Source organism: Rhamphochromis sp. 'chilingali', assembly GCF_963969265.1.
Source record: "Rhamphochromis sp. 'chilingali' genome assembly, chromosome: 19".
NCBI classification, from domain to species: domain Eukaryota; kingdom Metazoa; phylum Chordata; class Actinopteri; order Cichliformes; family Cichlidae; genus Rhamphochromis; species Rhamphochromis sp. 'chilingali'.
Genome location: NC_137946.1, coordinates 25,568,901 through 25,589,941, shown reverse-complemented (window position 1 = coordinate 25,589,941; position 21,041 = coordinate 25,568,901). Strand labels below are relative to the sequence as shown.

Here is a 21,041-nt window from a genome sequence, read left to right as displayed (position 1 = left end):
GGAAAAGACCACACTGGGTGCCACTCCTGTCAGAAGAGCTTGCGTGGATTCGGCAAATAGGAGACTGGAAAAACATCACATGGTCTAATGGGTCTTAATTTGTGCTGAGCCATTCAGATGGTAGGGTCGGAATTGGGCATAAACATAAAGGCATGTAAACATGTTCAATAAAAATCTAAATATAGATATAGAAAGACACAAGACAGTCAAGTCTTCATATTGTAGTTTTTTTATTTAAATCAAAACATCATTTCAGGATTATAACAGTATGACTGTATGATGAATAATATATATACGCATACCAGGAATGTCAACATATTGGATGTTTTGTTTGTTTTAAATGGAAGTTACATAGAAGAAAACATTTTTCTACAGTCAGAAACAACTCCTGAGTTACAAATGAACTCACGTCTGAAGGCTTGAAAACGCTTCAAAGTTTAGCTGTTACGTCCATGACAGCTGATCTGAGGGTTGGTTTTGGTCTCTCTGTCATCATGGATTTAGTGTTAAAATCAAGGTAAACAGAATAAATGGGGGGAAATAATTTCCAAATGTTTGTTCGTTTAAAGGAGCACCACGGTGACCGCACTTACCATTACGCATTTTTTCTAATTCATTTACTGACAAGGTTTTTACATGTCTACTGCTTTTACAGGTCAAAAAGCAAATTGAGAATGAAAAGAGCAGCAAATCCTTTGTCTGGGATGTTGAATCCAGATGCTAAAATGCTTAACTGCTGTTCTGTGGTAAGATCGCAGGAGACAGCAGAGGGAGAGAGAAGATGGCCTTTCCATGCAGAGGAAACACATCAACCTGCACTGTCACAGTAGTATTATAAAGCTACTTTCAGCTGTTCCCTCCTGAAAGATACCCTTAAAGAACCCCAAAGGGATCTGTGTCTCTTCCTGGAGTCAAACCAGGGATCTTTCACTTGTTAATAGTGACTATGGAGACATTGATATAAGATCAATCAAATATGTTAAAGGTCCCCACCAAATCCCCTCAAAATCAGCTCATTTTTGGGACAGATTTAGTGTATTTAATTATGCCATGCAAAATTTGACCTTTATACTTGGAATATTTTTTTCCAGCTACAGGAACTGTTAGGAGTAAGCCGAAGGGTAGGGATAACAGACCTATGGTACATCATCATCCTCTTACAGTTTGAACATGCATGCAGGTACAAATCTTCAGAGATCATCAGTACAACAGGCCTGATGTGAAAGTTAGATGTAGTTTGTAAGGAAAATGTACTTACTCTTATAATTAAAGTGACAATGGACGAGTTTTAGATTTAACTTATCATGTTAGGAACTGCACAATGTAGCGGCTACAGAACAATGACACCAGCAGTGTTTAGACTACCTCCTTTAAGGCCTTGATTTAATGACGCAAGTCTGTGTCAAGGGCAGTGTATTATTATTTCCTGTGATTTATGTCATCTTACAGCAATGGATTTTCTTATCACACAGGCCCAAAGACTCAAATGTACAACTAACCCCTATGAGCCAAAGGTTCAGACTTTACACTGCTCAGTTTCAGACAGTTTTTTCTACTTTTGGGTCTCTGTGAGGTCACAGAGAGGGGATGTCAGCAATATGGTTATCTCAGGCACAGAACTCTGCCTGGTGTTTCTGATGGGCAGCCAATCATAACCAAAAATCGCTTCCTGAGACCCTACAGCGAAACCTGGCAACCATCAAGATGAGCTGATCACCTTTTTCAGCACCACATAACTACCAGGAGCTCAACAAAACGCTGGGATTGGTTGGTGGATCAGTGTTTGAGAGATTACAGTAACAGCTCTAAACAATTAAAGAACTCTACATTAGAAAGCTGCATTTCTAACCGTTAATGCCTTCAGACGAGATTAATAAAGATAAACTGAATTCAGTCATTGTATACAAGCCGAGATTGGTCCAAAAGTAGTGGTAGATGGTCAGAAGGTGGAGGAGTTTTCCAGCGACCCTATTAGGGTTATCAAATTACCAATATACATTAAGGCATCTTGTTCCCCCTTGTGGTCACGGTTCATGTTTTAGTTCGCCTTCTTGTTTTTTCCTTCCTCGTCATCGGTGTACTCCGTCGGCTCCTCTCCTGGCTTCAGAAGCTTGCCGATGTAGTCGTACTTCACTGAAACGTAGAACAAAAATCTAATTTAAAAAAAGAAAAAGAAAAAAGACCCGAAGGGAAAACAGCCAAGGTCTGCACGTTGCGATCTGCAGCTGTCTCACTTTATTAATGTGACCTCACACCAAGGCCACCTGCGTGAGGTGGCCATGAAACTCATCCAGAGCCGCCTCAAGTTACTCTTTTTCTCATTTTCTTATGAAAATCAAACATTTTATCACTGCAATTTTGTTTAAGCTCATACAAGCAGTGACATTCTCTGATCGCTCTCTCTCTGTGCTTCTGGGCTGTTTCAGGAAAAAGCCCTGAACACATAAATGGCAGAGATGGCCAAAATCTCTTCCTTTTTCACCTGCATGGTTCCAACAGGTTTTTGCAAATTTGCACTATGAGCATGATGGGAAACAATCTTAAAGCAATCCAGTTGTAATCTGATATCCTTTTAATCTGATAACAGGCTACTGACAGTGAGGAAAATAAATATTTGTGGCTAAAGGGTAAAGGGAGATAATGGATTAAGAGCTGGCAAATCAAACTGCCCGACATACTTGTTGACTGAAACCCTGGTTGATCTAAGTACAGGCTTTATTTTACTATAAATGCTTAGTAAATTATAAAATACACAAGAATTGTAAAACATTTTTAAATTTTTTTCTGTGGCATTTTTGGACCCTAATAACCTGACAGTGTGCTTTATCTTCCACTCACTGGTGAACTGAGACTCCCAATCAGAAAGGCTCTCCTTTTGCATGGAGTTCAGGTCCGACAGGTCATCGTGTTCATCTTTCAGGCCCTCCTTATCCAGGCAGAAGGTTGCCAGACCTCTGGATGCATCTCTGCCTGCAAACACTCCGTACGGTCCATCTGCAAGGTGAGGAAGACATACGATCAGATGATCGTGCATGGGAAAATATCTTGAATATTTGTCTTTAAACCACAGAGCGCGCTGAGGAAAAATCTGACGTTAAAGAAAGGTTATTTCAAATACAGATAATGATACATTTTCCCCAAAACCCCCCCAAAGATGTGGTTCATATCATTGAGGGTGTTTAAAACTCCTAACGAATGCTGTCTTATCCCAGAGTATACTGAACTAGGTGAGTGACCACCTGCCTCAGTTTGGATTTATTTAAAAGATATAACAAACAGATCAGCATATAGAGTTAATCAGCCTTATTTGCCCCCCAACAGCAAACAACAGCCAGTCCTAAGGTTTTCCTCGAGAGCTGCCAAAGCTTTTTCAACTTGAGGGCAAATTTTAATATAAGTGATCCAAACTCCTGAAATGAGACAAACCGTGGAATTTAGGCTACAGGGCAGGGTGTGGAATGCACTAAGAAAATCTGCGTGACAGATGACTATCATGTTGTCCAGAGGTTACACGCAACAGAGGTTACATTCTTAGATAAGACAAAACCCGAGAGTGCTCACTCTGTGCCCGTTTCCACAGAAGTGAAAAGTCACAGAGAAAATTGACTGTGTCCAGGAAATCATATCATCCACATCCAGATACTTCCCTAACTAATTTACTTACCTAATTTTTAAATTTTGTGTTTTCACTGCCTCAGACTTTTCTTTAGATTTTTGGCCATTTGCTAAACATATTTTTGGCTTTTATTAATTAAATGGAACTTAAAAAAAACTTGTTAAAGATGACAGTCCTGGTGGTTTTCACTCTTTCATTTCATCCTCTTAGAAAGTGGTTTTCAGAAATGGGAATGTGCAGCTTAAGTGATTTTGTTTGGTTTAAACGTATTGTTGTCCATTTTCTGTAAAGCTATCATCAGAAACAACTGCTATATCTGTGTCCAAAGCGTTGTGTATTGCATTGATGAGACATCAAGTGAAACTGAACCAGGGCTGGGTTGTACTTTTGTGTAATAACAGTTTGTACCATAAGATGGTGCAGTGAGTTTTAGATCAATTCTGCTTAGTCACTACAAAAAAAACATAGTCAAATTAATTCAAAGTAGTCCAAATGTAAAGCTATAAAAAAGAACAATCTAGATAACAGCTATTTAGACATTAACTACATGTTAACAGCACATTCAGACCAATCAGAGAGTCTATCTACTTTGTGTCAAGCTCTGAAGGCACCAATATTTTGACTCCTATATTATGTCCTCCATCCGCACAGTACATACTGTTGTGCTTTTACTATATTACCTGGATGCCCCGGGGCTCATATAAAACCCTGAATGGTCCCTACTGCAGTTTTAAACCCCTAATAGACTGGACTCTTCTATGGACAGAAGAAGCATCGGGTATGTTTTAAACATTGCAGGGATCAAGCCCTTTTTCTAAGGAGAACTCAACGTCTTCATAGACGATCTCTGGCTCCAAGGCCACCGCAGCCCCTCTGTTATGAAACGGGATCTCAGTTAAACAACTAAAGGGGGTGTGGCGCCAGCTCCAAGACACAGAAGTCAACTAAAAGTTGTGCCAAGCAGCAACAGTTTGGTTTTTTTTTTGCATTTAACTAAACTAAAACCCACGCTAAACTAACTGCCGTTGGTTTTGTTCGTGGCACGAGGACACCACAGTTAGTAACCACTGCACGCGCGAACGTTACCTGGTCCGTAGAACTTCTTCCCTCTGGTCACGTCAAACACTTTTCCGTTGATGGCCATGAGGATCCGCGGGTTCTGCAGCCCATCGTAGGGCTTCAGCTCCGCAAGCGTAAAATCTCTCTTCTTCATTTTGGGCAGTGGTTTGTCCTCCTCGCTGAGCTCCGGTGGTTTGTCCCCGCGGAAGATTTTGTACAAAAGGAAAAAGCAGAGACTGAGCAGGGTCAGATTCAGCGGAGAAGTGAAGATCTCCTGAAAAATTCCACCAGAAGTTAACTCGCTACTCTCTGCTTCGGCCATGTTGTCGTCTCTTTCCCCTGAACAGTGTGTGCTGGGTGGGATTGGTGGAGCCTGACCTCACACTACTCAACGGCTTAGGGCCGAGCCAGCGCTTGTGATCCCTGGACCAATCACAGTTCTCTCTCACCCTTACAGTCCGCTGTTTGGACCAATCAACGTCTTCTAAGTGCCTCCATAGATATCGTACTTTGTCCTAGTGATGGGATTTCCGGCTCTTTTTAGAGATCCGGCTCTTTCGGTTCGCCTCACTAAAAAGAGCCGGCTCTTTCGGCTCCGAACCGGCTCTTCAGGTTGTTTTGTTGCTTTAATTAATTTATTATTAACAATAATATAAAATTATGCACAAAAGGAATTACTAACGTAAAAACAAGTGGTTTTATTTATATATGTTTATATATAAATATATGCGGTGGCCCCTAGAGACAAAACACGTACAAACTCCAAAACACATTTCTAGCATGAACTGAACTTCCAAAGCAGAGCTACTAGATCACTTAAATTACACAATTGAAAGCATGTGTGTATTGTTTGTGTATTTATACACAGGCACTCATATATATTCAAATAATTAAAAAAAAAGTTCATTTACCTGTTATTACCACACACCAAATCCGGTCGTTGGTACTTGCTGGCTTGTGTAGCCACAAGATAACAAAGGCTCAACACTGCGCCCAGCATCCTGGAGCACTTCTGTTGTCTTTTGTACGTGTTTTGAGTTTTTATGTGCTTCTGAGTTTTTATATGCTTCTGAGTTTTTACGTGCTTCGGAGTTTGTACGTGTTTTTACGTGTTTTGGAGTTTTTACGTGTTTTGGAGTTTGTACGTGTTTTTACGTGTTTTGGAGTTTGTACATGCTTCAGAGTTCGTACGTGATTTGAAGTTTGTATGTGCTTTGTCTCTAGGGGCCACCGTAAATATACTTTTATTTATTCACTCCACATAAAATGTAATAAATAAATCATATAATACAAAAATCAACTATTCACATTTCAAGTTTTAACTATTTAAATTTTCAGCTTTTTCCTTTCACAAATTTAAAGTGAAAAGAACACAAAACACTGCAAACCACAACACAATTAAATATAAATTATAATATGAAAACTAAAAGAACATGCATATTCTCTGTCATATGGACCTGCATGAATAAACTTTCTCAATCCTTTATCATCTGCAACCGAAAATAGTTGTGGATGATTACTATACCTTTCTAATGTTGTTGTCCCTGCCTCTCTTTCTCTCTCTCTGGCTCTGTTCCTGTGCTACTGAGTGTAACTACCGCCCCTCCCCCCTCTGCCCAGCGTAAAGCACAAGGCTCGCGTGCAGAGTGAAGCGGAAAAAAAGTGCGAGAGAGAGGCTGAGAGAAAGAAAAAAAAAAAAAACCCACGTGACGGCTCGCGATAAGGAGCCGGCTCGCGTCGTTCACGTCAAAGAGTCGGCTCTAAGAGCCATTTCGTTCGCGAACGACCCATCACTACTTTGTCCATGTAACAATCATCTGTGGAGGCCAAATAAAGTCTAAAAAGCGCCAAAAACAACAAGGAAGTTACGGTGCGACATGAAACCACCACTAAAAGAAGATATAAAAGACTACAAACAGTTATGTAATATAACAAACAAATTAAACAAAACAACACATAAAATAAATACAGAGATGCAAATTTATACAAATGCTTCTTAATTCCTTTGTGTTCATTTTGGATGTTTTTGACTGCATCTTGTCTTTTTTGTGTATGTGGTCTTTGTTTTCTTCATTTGGTCCCCGAATTAAATTAATGTCCTTGGTCCTGTGGTGGATATCGTCAATAATTATATTGATAACTTTACACAAAAAACTAACAATAATTCTGTTTTAGAAATGATTAATATGATAAGTCTTTAATTAGTTCCAAAACAGAATAAATACATAATAAATAAGTAAATAAAGATATATTTCTAAAAAAAAGAAAAAAAAAAGAGTAAATGTAAACAAAAACAGGCTTAAAATGTTTAGAAGGTCCCAGCACAACTACATAATGGCTACATATTCCTATTAAAAGAGATAAAAATGACCACCACAACAAAGTTATGTTATTATAAGTCAAACACAAACAAATGAAACAAAGCAACACACATAAAACAAACACAGAGACGCAAAATGACAGAAAAGCGCTTCTTTGGACTCGGTGTGAAAGTGTTTTTGGTTGTTTTATGTCTTTTTGTGACTCTCTGTTACTTTTGAATAAAAATGTTTTTATAAAATAAAGTTTAAAAAAGTGGATCATTTTCTTGTGCCTGGTGGTCTCATTCAATAATTAATGCTTGAGATAAATATATCCATGAATTAATTGTATAATATGCTAAATCAATACATATTATTATTATGTGTGCAACTTGTAATCTTGTATTCTTCTAGATTTAAGTCTCTTTTTTTTAACTTCTGGGTGATTTTCTGATGAGATTAAGGTGCACACAGGCAGACTGAATTAAATAATAACAGTAAAAAGCTGTGGTTGTGGTAGGGTCATTTGTGGCTTTCAACATCCGTCGATTGTGTCATAGAACTCGGTCCACTTCCTCTTGGAAACCGCCTCTCTCCGGTATTTGGTTCCCACCCACCCAAACAAAGCTCAGCTGGCGATTTTTTTCCTCACAGAGACGATACTTAGCTTCGTGTCTGCCCCAGCGGCAGTAACCTGAACCTGTTTTCAGAGGACTGGATTCCTGATAACCAGAAACCATGACCAGTTGGCTCCCGTGTGTCCCGGTAACACGCTCAGCTGACTGAAGGCTTGTTTATAATTTCACTCATTGCGCAACAATAATAACGTTAACCGAGCTAACCGCCAGCGCTACCAGTACTAACACCACCCGGCTCTGCGAGGCTGGGAGCAGAGATGAAGAGCGAGCCGACGGCTGCTGTGTCCACTTTAAAGCGGATTTGATAGACGGGGCTCAGCCTTGGTTTTGGTTCCTGCTGGGAGGAGATCTGATGCTACGAGAGATTTGTTGAGTCAAGCTAGCTACCCGGTGAGTTTTGATGTTTTTATATGTAGCCTAGCCCAACTCGGGAGCCCTGAAACCCTGTAAAGATAATGCTCGGCCGTGTTTGAGCAAGTAAGCTAGCTGGATCATTTCTAGCTTCATGCAAGGTAGTAAAACCACACCTTTGCTTTTTTTTTTATTAAGAGAAAATAAAAGAAAGAGACTTTAGTAAAACTCTAATTAAAGCTAACTCTATATCTCAGGAATAGAAACACACCTAGTAAGACTTTCCTTTTAAATTCAGGTTATCTTAAAATAATATAGTAAAGTACATAGTGTATAAATATTTAATCTACGTTATGATAATTAGTGGTTATTTTCAATGACAAGTGCAGCAGTTATGCAGTAGTAGCTATAAATTTAAAGGAAATAATTCGTGTTTTATGTTGTTAGTCAGATTAAACTAGAAATTAAGGCTACAATTGTACCTTTTTCTTTACCACTTTTATGTAGGTTTTTGAGGGTTGGGTCTTACTGCTGCAGTTTTGTTTCACTTTCATCTTTGAAAAAATAAGAAAAGAAATGCATCCAGAGATTCAAATCGTAAAAAAATGATTGTGAGATTCCCTGTGAAGTAACTATGGTGTTAACAGACTCTTACAGAACGGGTGAGGATTTAAGTTGGTAATTTCTCATTGTTTCCAGTGCATGATTTATAAAGTTCAGTCTCTAACTCGTGTATTTTCTCTTTTCAGCTGCCTTATAAATCAACTCCCCTCTGCTCTCCCTTGTTTGCTGTGCCGTGGTCTCTTCTCTGGCTTTTCCAGACGCCGTCGTTATGACCGCAATGCGTGTGGACGTCAAAGTGGTGATGCTAGGAAAAGAGAGCGTGGGGAAGACTAGTCTGGTGGAGAGATATGTTCACCATCGCTTCTTGGTGGGCCCGTACCAGAATGTGAGTGTCAGCTGCTCCACTTCAATTTTCCATGTTGGTCTGCTGCCTCCATGAAGGGCTTCAGTTTTAACTTTAGCCCAAGGGAGGCTGTGGTAACAGAAGATCAAGTCTGTGATTGTTTCAATGCGTCAAAGCTCTGACAGGAAGTAGGGTTGCAGTAATGTTTTAGTACATTTCTGCAAGCTAATGCTGCATTTTCCATAAATAATAACAGTATAGTAAACATTCTATATATACCACCTTTGCAAAGGGCTTTGACAAACAGACAAACACAGACCAATCAATGGCAGATCTAAACATTAAAGTTGGACAAAAAATGTAAACTTATACATGTATAAGAAAAGAATAAAGGGAGCCTAGAAGGCAAAAGTATAAGGTAAGACATCAAGTAAAAGAGAGTTCTAAGAGGTGGTTACCCACTCTGCAAGCCTAATCTCCTCAGGTAGGTAATTCCAAAGTAGGCACCTTCAGATGTAGGTCTGGAACAACCAGGAGGCCCCACCTAAGGATTTAAGGCTCACTCATTTCTGCAGCTGTAGGCCTATGAGGCAGACATCCTCAATTCTATCTTGTAAAGGAAGCTGCTCTGTTGATGACTTTCTCCATGTGAGAGTGTGAAAGTATTGGTTTTATCCTCACAGTGCTGACCTCCCTTGTTCTCACTTAACAGTTTATTTATTCTCGATTCCTCGAGCTTAGGTGTGGGCAATGCAACAGGCTTTTAACAAAGTGAGCCATCTTCACCTATGAGCCTTATTTTAAAGTGATTCCAATTAAATATGACTGCATCATAAATTGTTTTCTTAGACCCAACAGGATTAATGGCACTTGTTTTATATCTTGGACCACTTCTAATTGCACCATGTGACAATACTGTGAGGTGCAGAAAGTTTGATGATCCAATTAATCATCTCAAATAATCAAGTATTTTTCCCACCGTGGTTCGTTTATTCCAGCTAGGTGTCACACCCGTTTTATACAAGTCATTAGCCTCTTTAAAGCCGCAGGAGTTAACCCAAAATGCTTTCTGGTTTAGGCAAACCTGTTAGCCTTCCAAGTCTCCAAAAACACAAACACTAAAATAGAAGACGTAAGTAAACACACATCATGTTTAAAATCTACAAATGGAAACAAAAAACAATTAACGTCAAAATGATAAAAATAGCTTTTAATGGTATTCAAAGTGCATATTTAGGATTTTCTGGAAAATCTAGATATTGCTTACATTTCCTACAACACTCATGTAGAAAACACCTGTGGATCTTTACTTAAAGCTCCTCCATCAAGCCATCTCTCTTCCTTTCCTCTGTCCTCCAGATGGATTTTAGGAGACACGAAGTCTTTCAGTATGACGCAATGAGATTGATTTCTGTGTCAAAACCTGCGTACATTTCGAGGAGGCACAAATTAGAGAAATGAGAAAAGCTTTAAGAAAAAACGAAATCCACATATCATCTGACAAATATCAATCTAACATGGCTGAAAGCAGTCATATCATATGTTTGCAGTGTCTAACCCCACTGCTTCTCTCTTTCTGACAGACCATCGGTGCTGCTTTTGTTGCCAAGCCAATCCAGGTGGGAGAGAAAGTGATTACTCTTGGAATATGGGTGAGTTAGAGGCTGCCTAAAATGCACGTGCTTTGTGATAGTCAGTCGTTTCACATTTGATCCCTTTCTTGCAGTTCAATGAGCTGATGGAAGATTCATAAACCCAAAAAGGAATTTTGTATATTTCCCTTTTTTTTTTCCCTTTTTTCAAAATTTCCTCTGTTTGAAGACCGGAAAATAGCCATGAGTAAGAGCAAAGCCAGTCCGATGTCATTTGTCCTGCTGAAGTTGCTACTTTATGCTGTTAAAAGGTTCATACTAACAGTAACTCTGTCTATTTTTTCCAAACCCAACTACCCACTGCACTCATGGTGTCACAGCTTCAAAGTTATTGGAACCAAGAGAACTAATATTGCTAAGCTTTGCTATGTCACAACCAAAACTTCCTCAACACAATAAAACTTTATGTACCATATTTATTCCAATAAACGGTCCAGAATTTTCCTTTTTGTGCACCATCAGCCAAGCTGACTGGTCTCCACCCCATGTTGTGCTTTTGTCCCTACAGGCCTTTGTGTTGTTTGTGTTGATCACATTTCCAAAGACCTAGCTTTTAACTGACTACCTGGTTTCTGTTTTAGGAAATAACCAAAACAACAGCCTCTTTATATCTTTAATACCGGTATAATCATACTTAAATTACTACCTAACTGAAGGTTGATGATTCTGAATTTTCCTTTCAGAATAGATTAATGTCATCAGCATGTACCCAGTATTAATGTATCTTAACTTTAATTTAAATTAGTCGATGTTAATGCCAGTTAGAAGAACTCTCTGCATAGCTGTCCTGACTCAACCTGCTAAAGGATTAAAAGTCCGAAGCTAAACAAATGGTTTCCCTGTGTGAATGTGGAAACTATGTAAAAATGATGGCGTGTGTGTGGGTGGATGCAAATAGTTATTAATGAAAGTAGTTTTTATCATATCTCATATAAATGGTAATAAGAATAGAGGTAAAAAAAAATACATAATATTAATTTGACCTGTAAAATTTTGGAACCACAGCCTGTTGCGGCATAAAGATAAAGCATTTGAGCTGTTTATGATAGCTTTAAACAAAAAGTTAAGGCTTCTCTCCTGATCATTTCATCACTGTTTAGGTTCCAGTTCCAGTTAGTTCATCTCTTCTCTTGTGTTTCCCACTCAGGACACAGCTGGATCAGAGCGTTACGAAGCCATGAGCAGAATCTACTACAGAGGAGCTCGAGCCGCCATCGTCTGCTATGGTAAATCTATACTTTTACAGTGAAGAGGAGATATTCCTACGTTAATAACTTCACTGGATACTCACCCTGACCTCCTGTCAAAATCAGCTGATATTTGTTGTGTGTGTTGAAAGTTGGTGCTTCTTAATTATCCTTGTTTTTCCACTGTTTTTGGTGCCTTGTAACTTAAACTTGGCCTAAATACATGAGTTAGCACAATAATTTGTTTAGGGCTGAAAAACACATTTAAGAGCAATTTTACAACCACTTCAGTGTTGCAACAAAATCGCGTTTGTTAAGCAGCTTTGAGTATCAGTATCAAGAATGTCAGGTTGGCCGGTGTGCAAATTAGCACAGTGTTGCTGATAATTATGACGCGCATATCTGGTTTATAAAGATGATGGTGTTCACTCACTTTCAGTCACAGCCAGGTTGAATTTCATGATACGTTCTTTTAATAGGTGAGTCGTGACTGTTAATGTGTTACAAGGGGACCACAAGAACTGTGACAAGTCAGCTTGGCCTGCGTTTCTTTTCTTAGTTTCAGATTTTGTTTTCCCACCCTCATTTGGGCGACTGTAGCTCAGGGGGGTTGGGAAGCGCATCTGTAACCGGAAGGTCGCCGGTTCGATCCCCGGGCTCTCTGTCCTGGTCGTTGTGTCCTTCGGCAAGACACTTTACCCTACCGCCTACTGGTGTTGGCCAGAGGGGTCGATGGCGCGATATGGCAGCCTCGCTTCTTTCAGTCTGCCCCAGGGCAGCTGTGGCTACAACCGTAGCTGCCTCCACCAGTGTGTGAATGTGAGAGTGAATGAATAGTGGCATTGTAAAGCGCTTTGGGTGCCTTGAAAAGCGCTATATAAATCCAATCCATTATTATTATTATTATTATTATTATAAATTCTGAAGTTATGAGGGTCAAAGCGAAAGTGTGGGTCGGCTTCAGTACCAGTTCTGCTCGGTGCTACCACAGCTCACTCGAGGCAGCAGTTTCCATTTCATAAATGAGACGTCCTGCCCATCACTGCACTCTGTAAAACAGTCAGGAGAATCCTTCAAAGGCAGGTACACTGACTCGACCTGGTGATGATTTCAGCAGGTGACGTGTAAATCAAACTGGTGTTGTGATGTCCGGTTTGAGCTGTTGTGTAGAAAAATGTTTCAGCATGTTGTGGGCATTTTAATCCGACTTTAAATAATCATGTTACAGATTACAAGATTACAGCTACCAATGCTTTGGGCTGTTTCAACTGTGCACATATGACAGTGCTGTGGAAAATTTGAAACCGGTTCTCAAGCAGCACCGGTTTTCAATTCCAGTCTGTAATCTCTGTATATCTTCCTATTCAGTATCATTTATTGTGACAGAAAGGTCCCATTTCCATCTATCTAAGGTCTTGGAAAAACCACAGGTGGCAACAACGGCTATCATTTTAGGCATTTGAAACCACAGCTTTCTGATAGAAGATATGTACGGTTGTGCTTTGCAATCTATAATATCAAATTTGTCAATGGCAAAAGAAATTGAGTTTAGGGATACAATATTTCTCAATCCTTTTAAACGGCAGTAATGCATTATCAGTTTTTTTTTCTTTCAGTGTATTACCCCATTTCCTAGAATCGGCATCAAGGAATCCTGGCTTAAGTGTTAAGAAGCAAACTAGTTGGTGTGGTGTTGGCCTCTAACCAAAGAGCCACTGTCCAGTCCTGAACTGCTTTCAGATCTGTGTCTTTTTTCCACATTGGGGAACTTTGTAAAAATAGTCGGTGGATAGTCATTTCCCAGCAGATTAGTCACACTGCTGTGATGTTTAGTTTAACATCTTTCTTCTTTAACTTCCTCCTTCTTAAGTTGGATTGTATTTCACCTTATAGCCTAATCTTTCAGCATATTTAATCAATTATATTATCAAACAAATAATGGACAGATTGGCTGTTAGTTTTAATGTGTGACGAATATGGGGTGCCTGCTCTGTATGGATTGGTGAGTGTGTGTGTGTGTGTGTGTGTGTGTGTGTGTGTGTGTGTGTGTGTGTGTGTGTGTGTGTGTGTGTGTGTGTGTGTGTTAGGGCTGCCACAAACGATTATTTTGATAGTCGACTAGTCACCGATTATTTTTGCGATTAGTCGACTAATCAGATCATCATCCATTAGACGTAAAACTACAGCTTATTGCACCAGCAGCATCTGCTCTTATATAACTATCATTAGCTTACAGCTTTAAGTGTTTAAGGTCTGTGCTAACTAAAAATAAAGACAAGATGATAGTTTATTAAATTTTAATGAAGTTTTCAGATTGTTTCGGTGGAGTTTAATAAACTCCTTGCTATCTAAAATATAACAGGACACTGGAGTATATTCTGGAGCATCTCACACTTCTGATAATCAGCTGTCTGCTTGACGTTTATTCAGCTGTGTAAAAACTATAACTTTAATCTCAGACAAACTGATTTACTCAGGAACAAATAAAATACTAAAAAAAAAAAAAAGCCAAACAATAACATTTTAAGTTATCTAAGTGACTCATATATATTCAACCTGAGTAGCGAAAGACAGCGGTGGGTTTGAAAACGATTTGCGGGGAGTCCGGTGTTCTCACGGCTCTAGTAAGCCTCGCCCCCGGCTCGCTAACGAGCTAGTGGGTAACAGACGTCTCTGAAAACGTCGGAGCGCTTTTGAAAATATGTGGTGTCCTGATAAACTGAGCAGATATTTGAGGTTTACACAGCTACATTCTCGCCTGAAAATATGTTAAACGTTTATTTTGTGACCCAGAAAGAATAATAAGAGTAACATTAAAACTAACCAGCTGCCGCCATTGTTGGAAACTGCGCTGGGCCGCGCTATGAATTCTGGGACACAGCTGCTTCTTCTTCTTCTTCTTCTTCTTCGGGGTTTAACGGTAGCTGACATCCTTGTACATGAAATGCTGCCATCTTCTGTTTCAGTCCGTTATTACACTCTTAAATCCTGCCACTTATTCCTGCGTCTTTTGTGATCTTACAAAGCTTCAAACGACGCGTCGACTATTAAATCAGTCGTCGACGATTTTGATAGTCGACGTAATCGTGACTAGTCGACTAATCGTGGCAGCCCTAGTGTGTGTGTCTAGACAAGGATGTTGAATACTGAAAAGTCTGCTGTATATTTTTGGCTTTCAGATCTGACTGACAGCAGCAGCTTCCAGCGAGCTCGCTTCTGGGTCAAAGAGCTGCAAAACTACGAGGAGGTAAGATGGTTTCTTTCATTGAAATGATTGCACGTCATTTGATATGTGATTTTTTTTTTTTTTTTTCTTCACACGCCCAACAGTCATCTTAATATGGAAGCTCAAAAGGGTTTTGGGGGCATTCAGTTTTACACCATAAGTAAAGTTAGCAAATTGCGTTTATACAATAGCCGATTTATACAATAAAATTATATTATGATGGTGTAACTCTGCTAGTTGGCTGTGTTGGTTGCTAAATTGGGGTTTCAGTGTAATTGCCTCTGAGGTAATCCGGCCTCCATTTTGTAAAGCAGTCAGTTTATATGCATCTGTTAGGATAATGAAGCACTGAAAAAACACTGTCTCATTCTGAACTCTATTTCAGTCCTTTACACAGCTGAAAGTACCATATATTTAAAGCAGGCAATATCTAATCAAATAAGACTCAGCTTGATGGATGTGATCAGATGGTTCAGTTTGTAGTAAAAAAAATATAAGAGTTCAGTCCACAACCTTATGGAAGGTTGTTTTTATTTTATTTGATTGTTTTATTGATCCAGATAAATGTATGTGTTATTACTATCTGTGGCCGCACAGTCTGCTGTCAGCGAGGTTTACTTGAAGCTGAAGTCCCACATTGGATTTCTGAAATTTCCATCATGTCAGTAATGGACATTGTGTTTTATTCTGGTGTGTTGTGCACTGCAGCACTGTAAGATCTACCTGTGTGGCACCAAGAGCGACCTGATCCAGGAAGACCGGAGTCTTCGCAAAATCGACTACCACGACGCTCAGGACTTTGCTGAAGGTGAGCCCAGTGGAGTGTAGACATGCAGAAAGATTACGCTGTAACATGTTTTCTTTCTGAGACGGTGGCCTGGTCAGAAGTGAATTAACATCAGTATGCTTAACAGTATGCATTACTTATGAAAACAGTTGAGCAATAGTCTTGTGGTTTCTTTCAGGTTACTGATTTCTGATTTTCGAAATTTTCTAATTCCTAAAGTTGAGGCATTCATAATTTTCTAAAATGTAAACATAAATACATAAAACATGGCAGAATAAAAAAACCTAGTTTGGTTGTTTATTGATATAAAGCTAGTCAACTTTGTCTTTTATATGTGAACAAATTTACAGACGATCACAGACAGTTTCAGTTGTATCCACAGTGTCACTTAAAAATACCCTGAGTGTTTAGTACATGAGTCATTTTCCTTACTTTATATACTGTAAATATGTGTTTGAACTCTATAAATGCTCTTCAGCTGTGGAAAAATGATTTATAGTTGATTCCTTGAATGTTTCTGATATTTTCTCGTCTTTTTCTTGAAAATTGTATCCGAGACAGCTTTAAGAGACCAGTCAGATGTGTTGACAAAGTTGATCATTTAACCTTAGAAACAGGATTTTCCACGTGCGCTGTCATGTTTGAAACTGGGGGAAAGACTGTATACTGAAGAGCTTGTGAACACTCTGGATGTTGTTAAAAGGATGTTAAGAAATCTCTAACTTCTGTCTGCTTTCTCTGTGTGATCAGCCCGAGTTGCAACACAAACACAATTTCTCTTCACTTACATAAGTTTGTCCTTCAGACTGACTGATGTTTAACCTGAATGTTCTGGTTAATATTCACAGAGATTGGTGCACAGCACTTTGAGACCTCCAGTAAAACGGGGAATAATGTAGGTGAGTTCGACCTCGAGTCACCGGAAGACTTCATGTAACACAGGTTGTTGGCTCTGACCGCAGCCTCATTCATTCATTCGTGGTTTTGATGAGTGAGGAAGTGAGCTGTAGCATTAAAAATATGGGTATGTTTTCGTTAACATGCAGGATGATCAGAGGATGGTCAGAACACAGCATGGCAGATACAAGTTGGCTCCTCATAAAAGACGCTTGAAGCTGCTGCAGATACCCACTCAGTTTTGGATTAAATGTATTCTTAGCAGTGTTGTATGTGCAAATGAAAGCCTTTCAGTTTTTGACTGGAAACATTTCAAGAGTATCAAAACTGTTGCTCTTTGGCAGCTTTTCTGTCTGTAAAAATGCAACACAGGGGTCAAACTTAGACACATTTCTTCACAAAAACAGGAGGCAGAAGGAAGGTTACACAGGGTGACCGCTTAAGATCTGAGTAGTGCATCATGAGGTTTTCGAATTGGTGTGTGTAGCCAGAATCAAACAGGGACAAACTGACATGACAAAATCCACCAAAATGGCATAAAAAGTAGGTTACTGATTCACCCAAGTCCACCTTTTATTTTTGTTTACCCAAGAGAATCTCTGCATATTTTCACACCCTTCTTCAAACAAAACAGCTGACATGAACTGGACAAATGTTATTTTTAAGTTACTTATTAGCACATAGTTTTAATATGTACTGATAAATTTTGTGCACTTAAGAGTGTTTCTCTTTTTTTATGCGAGTGTGATCAAAGAGTGTTACCATAATTTTCCGCTAATCACAGCCAGACATATTTAATTTACTTCCTGACAAGAGAAAATATTTAATCTAAGAAGCTTAATGAATGGATTAATTAATTGGTAGATTATTGCCAGTATTCTAGTGTGAGGCCATGGCTGAATCTGATGATTAAAGTCTAATTAGAACAAGAGCGTTGTCTCCTTTGTGGCTTTTAGCATTCTCTCGCTGGATGCAGGTTTTGGAGCATCCCTTATCAGCCTGCTTACACTAAAAGAAGCTATTGCGTGCTGTACACCAGGTTTTAGGAATGTGAGTTGGCTTGTTTTTGTTGGCCATGACAGATACGAACTGATGGAAACTGACAGGCCTCATTCTTCCTCTGCTTTCCAGATGAGTTATTCCAGAAAGTTGCAGAGGATTACAACAGCACTGCTTTCCAGTATATGACAGGTAAGCGTGTCGTTCATGTACACAGATTGTTTTTGTTATCTTTATATCAATTCATGTGGCAAGGGTAATGGAAATTTGTTTGAAGTTATGTTATCCGTAGCAGAATTTACTGCAGAACTTTCAGGAAAATCTAATTTTTTAAAGTTAAAGGTTTAGCATCTGTGCAGAAAATATTAAAAATGTTACACATCCACAAACGTGTTTGAATTAAAGAAAAGCATGGAAGTAACAAAGGATTACAAATAAAAGCCCTTGACTTTTATTTAATGACTTTATATTTAATTTACTTTATTGCAATTTGTTGTTACTCCATCAAAATCAATAGTTCATCTATATTATGATGTTAAACTAGCATACAGTTATATGGAATACAAGTCAACATACTTTATATCTAAAGATTTTTTTCTAGTAGTATTAAAACAAATACTTTTTAAAATAAAAAAAAATAAGAAACCAAGTTATAACATTTCACAAACAAAATTCATGGATTTAAAAAAAACAAAACTTTTTTGCACAGAAATTAATAAAAATCCTTTCAGAATATGTAATAAATAAACAATGCTGAGACCAATTGTTCGTTCTTTTTTTTTTTTTTTTTTTTTTTTTTTTTGGGTCCAAGAATTTCTGTTTGGTAAATGTATAGCTGAGATTTAGACACTACAGTATTAGTGCTCAGATGGGATGGTGCATGAGGGATCACATTTTGGGCTTTTAAATAGTATTAATCCAAAATAAAAAAGCAGAAATTAACTGTGACACAAGTGATATGAAGTAGCCATTCATACTTAGAAAATATCAGTGGTCCCAGAAATGATCCCTGAGGAACACCATCATAAAATGGAGTAAGTTACAAATTACTGACCTATAATATAGTAGATGCGGGACCTTGTAGAAAAGTTTAGACTTTGGAGAAATATATCTATTATCTTTGTTGCTAAAATTTTGGGGAAAAAAGACCAGTACCAGTCTTTTAGATGTGAATATAAAGTTAGAGCTTTCAGCTAATTAACTTAAATGGGAAATGGGTGAAACAGGTTTCCTTAGGTTTGGCAGGACTTTCTCTAATCTATACAAACTATCAAAATGTAAAAGCAATATGCAATGTGTTTATCTCCTGGAAATGATCTCAAACTAATTTAAAGTCCTATCACTTTTGTTTCATAGCAGAGGAAACGGGCGTCGACTTAGGCCAGAAGAAGGACTCTTATTTCTACTCCTGTTGTCACAACAACTGATGCTGAGGAGCAGGACAGGAAGTGTTTGCATTCCCTCAGCTGGAGTCAAACCTGGAAATGCTGGAAAGCTGTAACTCATCTATGAATGTGGTACCAAATCACAAAAAGGAAAATCAAACAAAACTCTTTATACTTTGTTGGATATGTTTCTTTTTTTCTTTTGTGCCATAATGAACTGAGAGCTGCAAGACTTTGGGGAAGAGGATCCTCAACTGCTGGGTGGTGAGGGACTTAAAGACCACCATGCCCACTTTTTTCACCAAGTTATTCATATTTATCACCATATCAACTTGTGACTTTCCTGCAGCCCACAGGGCGATAAGCCTCCCCAAGTTCACAGTGTTAAACAATCAGAAGCAACACTGTGGTTGGACAACAGCCTGCAGTGGTAAGGGTGTGGGATCCTCACTGAAGCCAGACTGAAAGAGAACTCGATTGATGCTGTGTGTTTTAGCGGTTGCTGTGTTTTGGGAGGGGGAGTTGTTTGTTTGCAAATGCTGATTTTGTTTACCTCCAACTGTATTTAACATTGTTGTGGAAACACATCTGTCAGTCCTGCTCATGTTCAGTGGAGGCTACACAGATGGAGAAGCCAGCTAGGATGAAGTGTGTCAGAAAACTACTTGTGTTCCTGCTCTTAATTAAAGCCGGGGTAGGCAACATGACCCATAATAACCTTTCAAGAGGGCGCTAGACTCATGCAACTCCTCTACGCTCTGATTTTAGGCTTTAAAAGAAATCAATCAGTTAAGTTAAAAAAAAAAAAAGAAAAAGCCTGAGTAAGAATTCATATGTGGTAGCTTATTGGGTTTTGCAGAAGAATTTTTACCCAGAAGAGTAGGGTTTGAATCCTGTGTAGAGACCAAACTAAGCTCATGCTTCAGGATGAAGGTTGTAGATTCTGGCACAATCTTGGTTTGTCTTTTCTAGTTTTCTACCCGCTGCATTTTTAAGTGAAATACTTGAAAAACTGGCAAAACACACGACATTTTTCTTTATAGAGGCCTTTACAGTAACAGTACATCTTTTGCCATGTGTCAGCCACGAAAGCGCCGTACGCTGCCACTACTCAGACTTGTTGTGCATTTGTCCTAGTTGCCACTCAAGGTAGTGCACCAACACCCACAAAACCCCCCAAAAACTGTGGCCCAAAAAGCATAATTCCCAAAGACAAAATAATTTAAATAATAATGCCTGAATTGGGTGTAAATTCCCCCCCCCCCAAAAAATCCAGTATGAAGTCCAATTGGTGTGTCCAATACAGCAAGAACATTAAATGCTGCTAAAACAGATCTGTTTTGCATCATAAGCTACAATTTCTGTAAAAATGTCCGAAAAATAAGCTGGTTTTAAGGAGGTGACTAACAACACGCCCACATATCTGTAATTAAATTGCATGGCCTGAGCTGCCTAAAAGAACATTTTTAGGGAATGTTACTTTTCTACAAATAATCTACTGTTTTTCTAAGTTTGAATGCATCTCTCAAAGAAAGAAATATATCTGACAGATTTCTAGCAGGAAAATCTTGGAATGTTCAAATGATTTCAGGAAGAAGCTCTTCTGCAGAAGGACGATCAGCGAAAAGCCTCGTGGGCTAACATTGTAATGTCCCACAAACATTTAAAGCTATATTTAAGATTCGAGTCACTAATTTATTGCCTTTTAAGTTGTACTGCGCAATGGACTTGTAGGTTGCTGCTTTGATGTGTTGATGTTCAATATTGATGCAAATATTTTTTAAAAAACAACTGATGTCCACATCTGTTCTGAAAAATAAAAGGCTCATTCCAAGAATGTTTCAGAACGCAGATAGATTGTAAGTTTGAATTGATCCACAGTATTTTGCTTGTGTGTAATATTTGGCAAAGACTGACAAAAATACTGTATATGCACAATTTTGGCATTGGATTGCATATCAGCATAAATCTTTGCACGTTTGCCTACAGAAGTGAATTCGAGGAATACTAAAAACCTTTTTGATTCAGGTTGGTATG

General features: G+C 38.7%; 2 protein-coding genes across 3 annotated transcripts; one reads left to right on the top strand and one right to left on the bottom strand.

The window, feature by feature from the left end:
* Positions 1–213: 213 nt before the first annotated feature.
* Positions 214–5,054, bottom strand: pgrmc1 (progesterone receptor membrane component 1). Its single transcript, XM_080867149.1, has 3 exons — positions 4,703–5,054; positions 2,839–2,994; positions 214–2,133 (listed from the first exon to the last, which is right to left on the bottom strand). Exons 1-3 carry the CDS (start codon positions 4,995–4,997, stop codon positions 2,039–2,041), a joined length of 546 nt encoding a protein of 181 aa, XP_080723275.1. The 5' UTR covers positions 4,998–5,054; the 3' UTR covers positions 214–2,038.
* Positions 5,055–7,577: 2,523 nt separating this feature from the next.
* Positions 7,578–21,032, top strand: rab24 (RAB24, member RAS oncogene family). Of its 2 annotated transcripts, none has more exons than XM_080866733.1 (9): positions 7,578–8,003; positions 8,714–8,913; positions 10,455–10,523; positions 11,671–11,749; positions 14,890–14,957; positions 15,645–15,744; positions 16,572–16,622; positions 17,752–17,811; positions 18,979–21,032. In XM_080866733.1, exons 2-9 carry the CDS (start codon positions 8,797–8,799, stop codon positions 19,044–19,046), a joined length of 612 nt encoding a protein of 203 aa, XP_080722859.1. In that variant the 5' UTR covers positions 7,578–8,003; positions 8,714–8,796; the 3' UTR covers positions 19,047–21,032. The 2 variants fall into 2 exon arrangements, with proteins under 2 accessions (XP_080722859.1, XP_080722858.1); XM_080866732.1 differs by having other exon boundaries at positions 7,580–8,003; positions 18,976–21,032.
* The last annotated feature ends 9 nt before the right edge of the window (positions 21,033–21,041 follow it).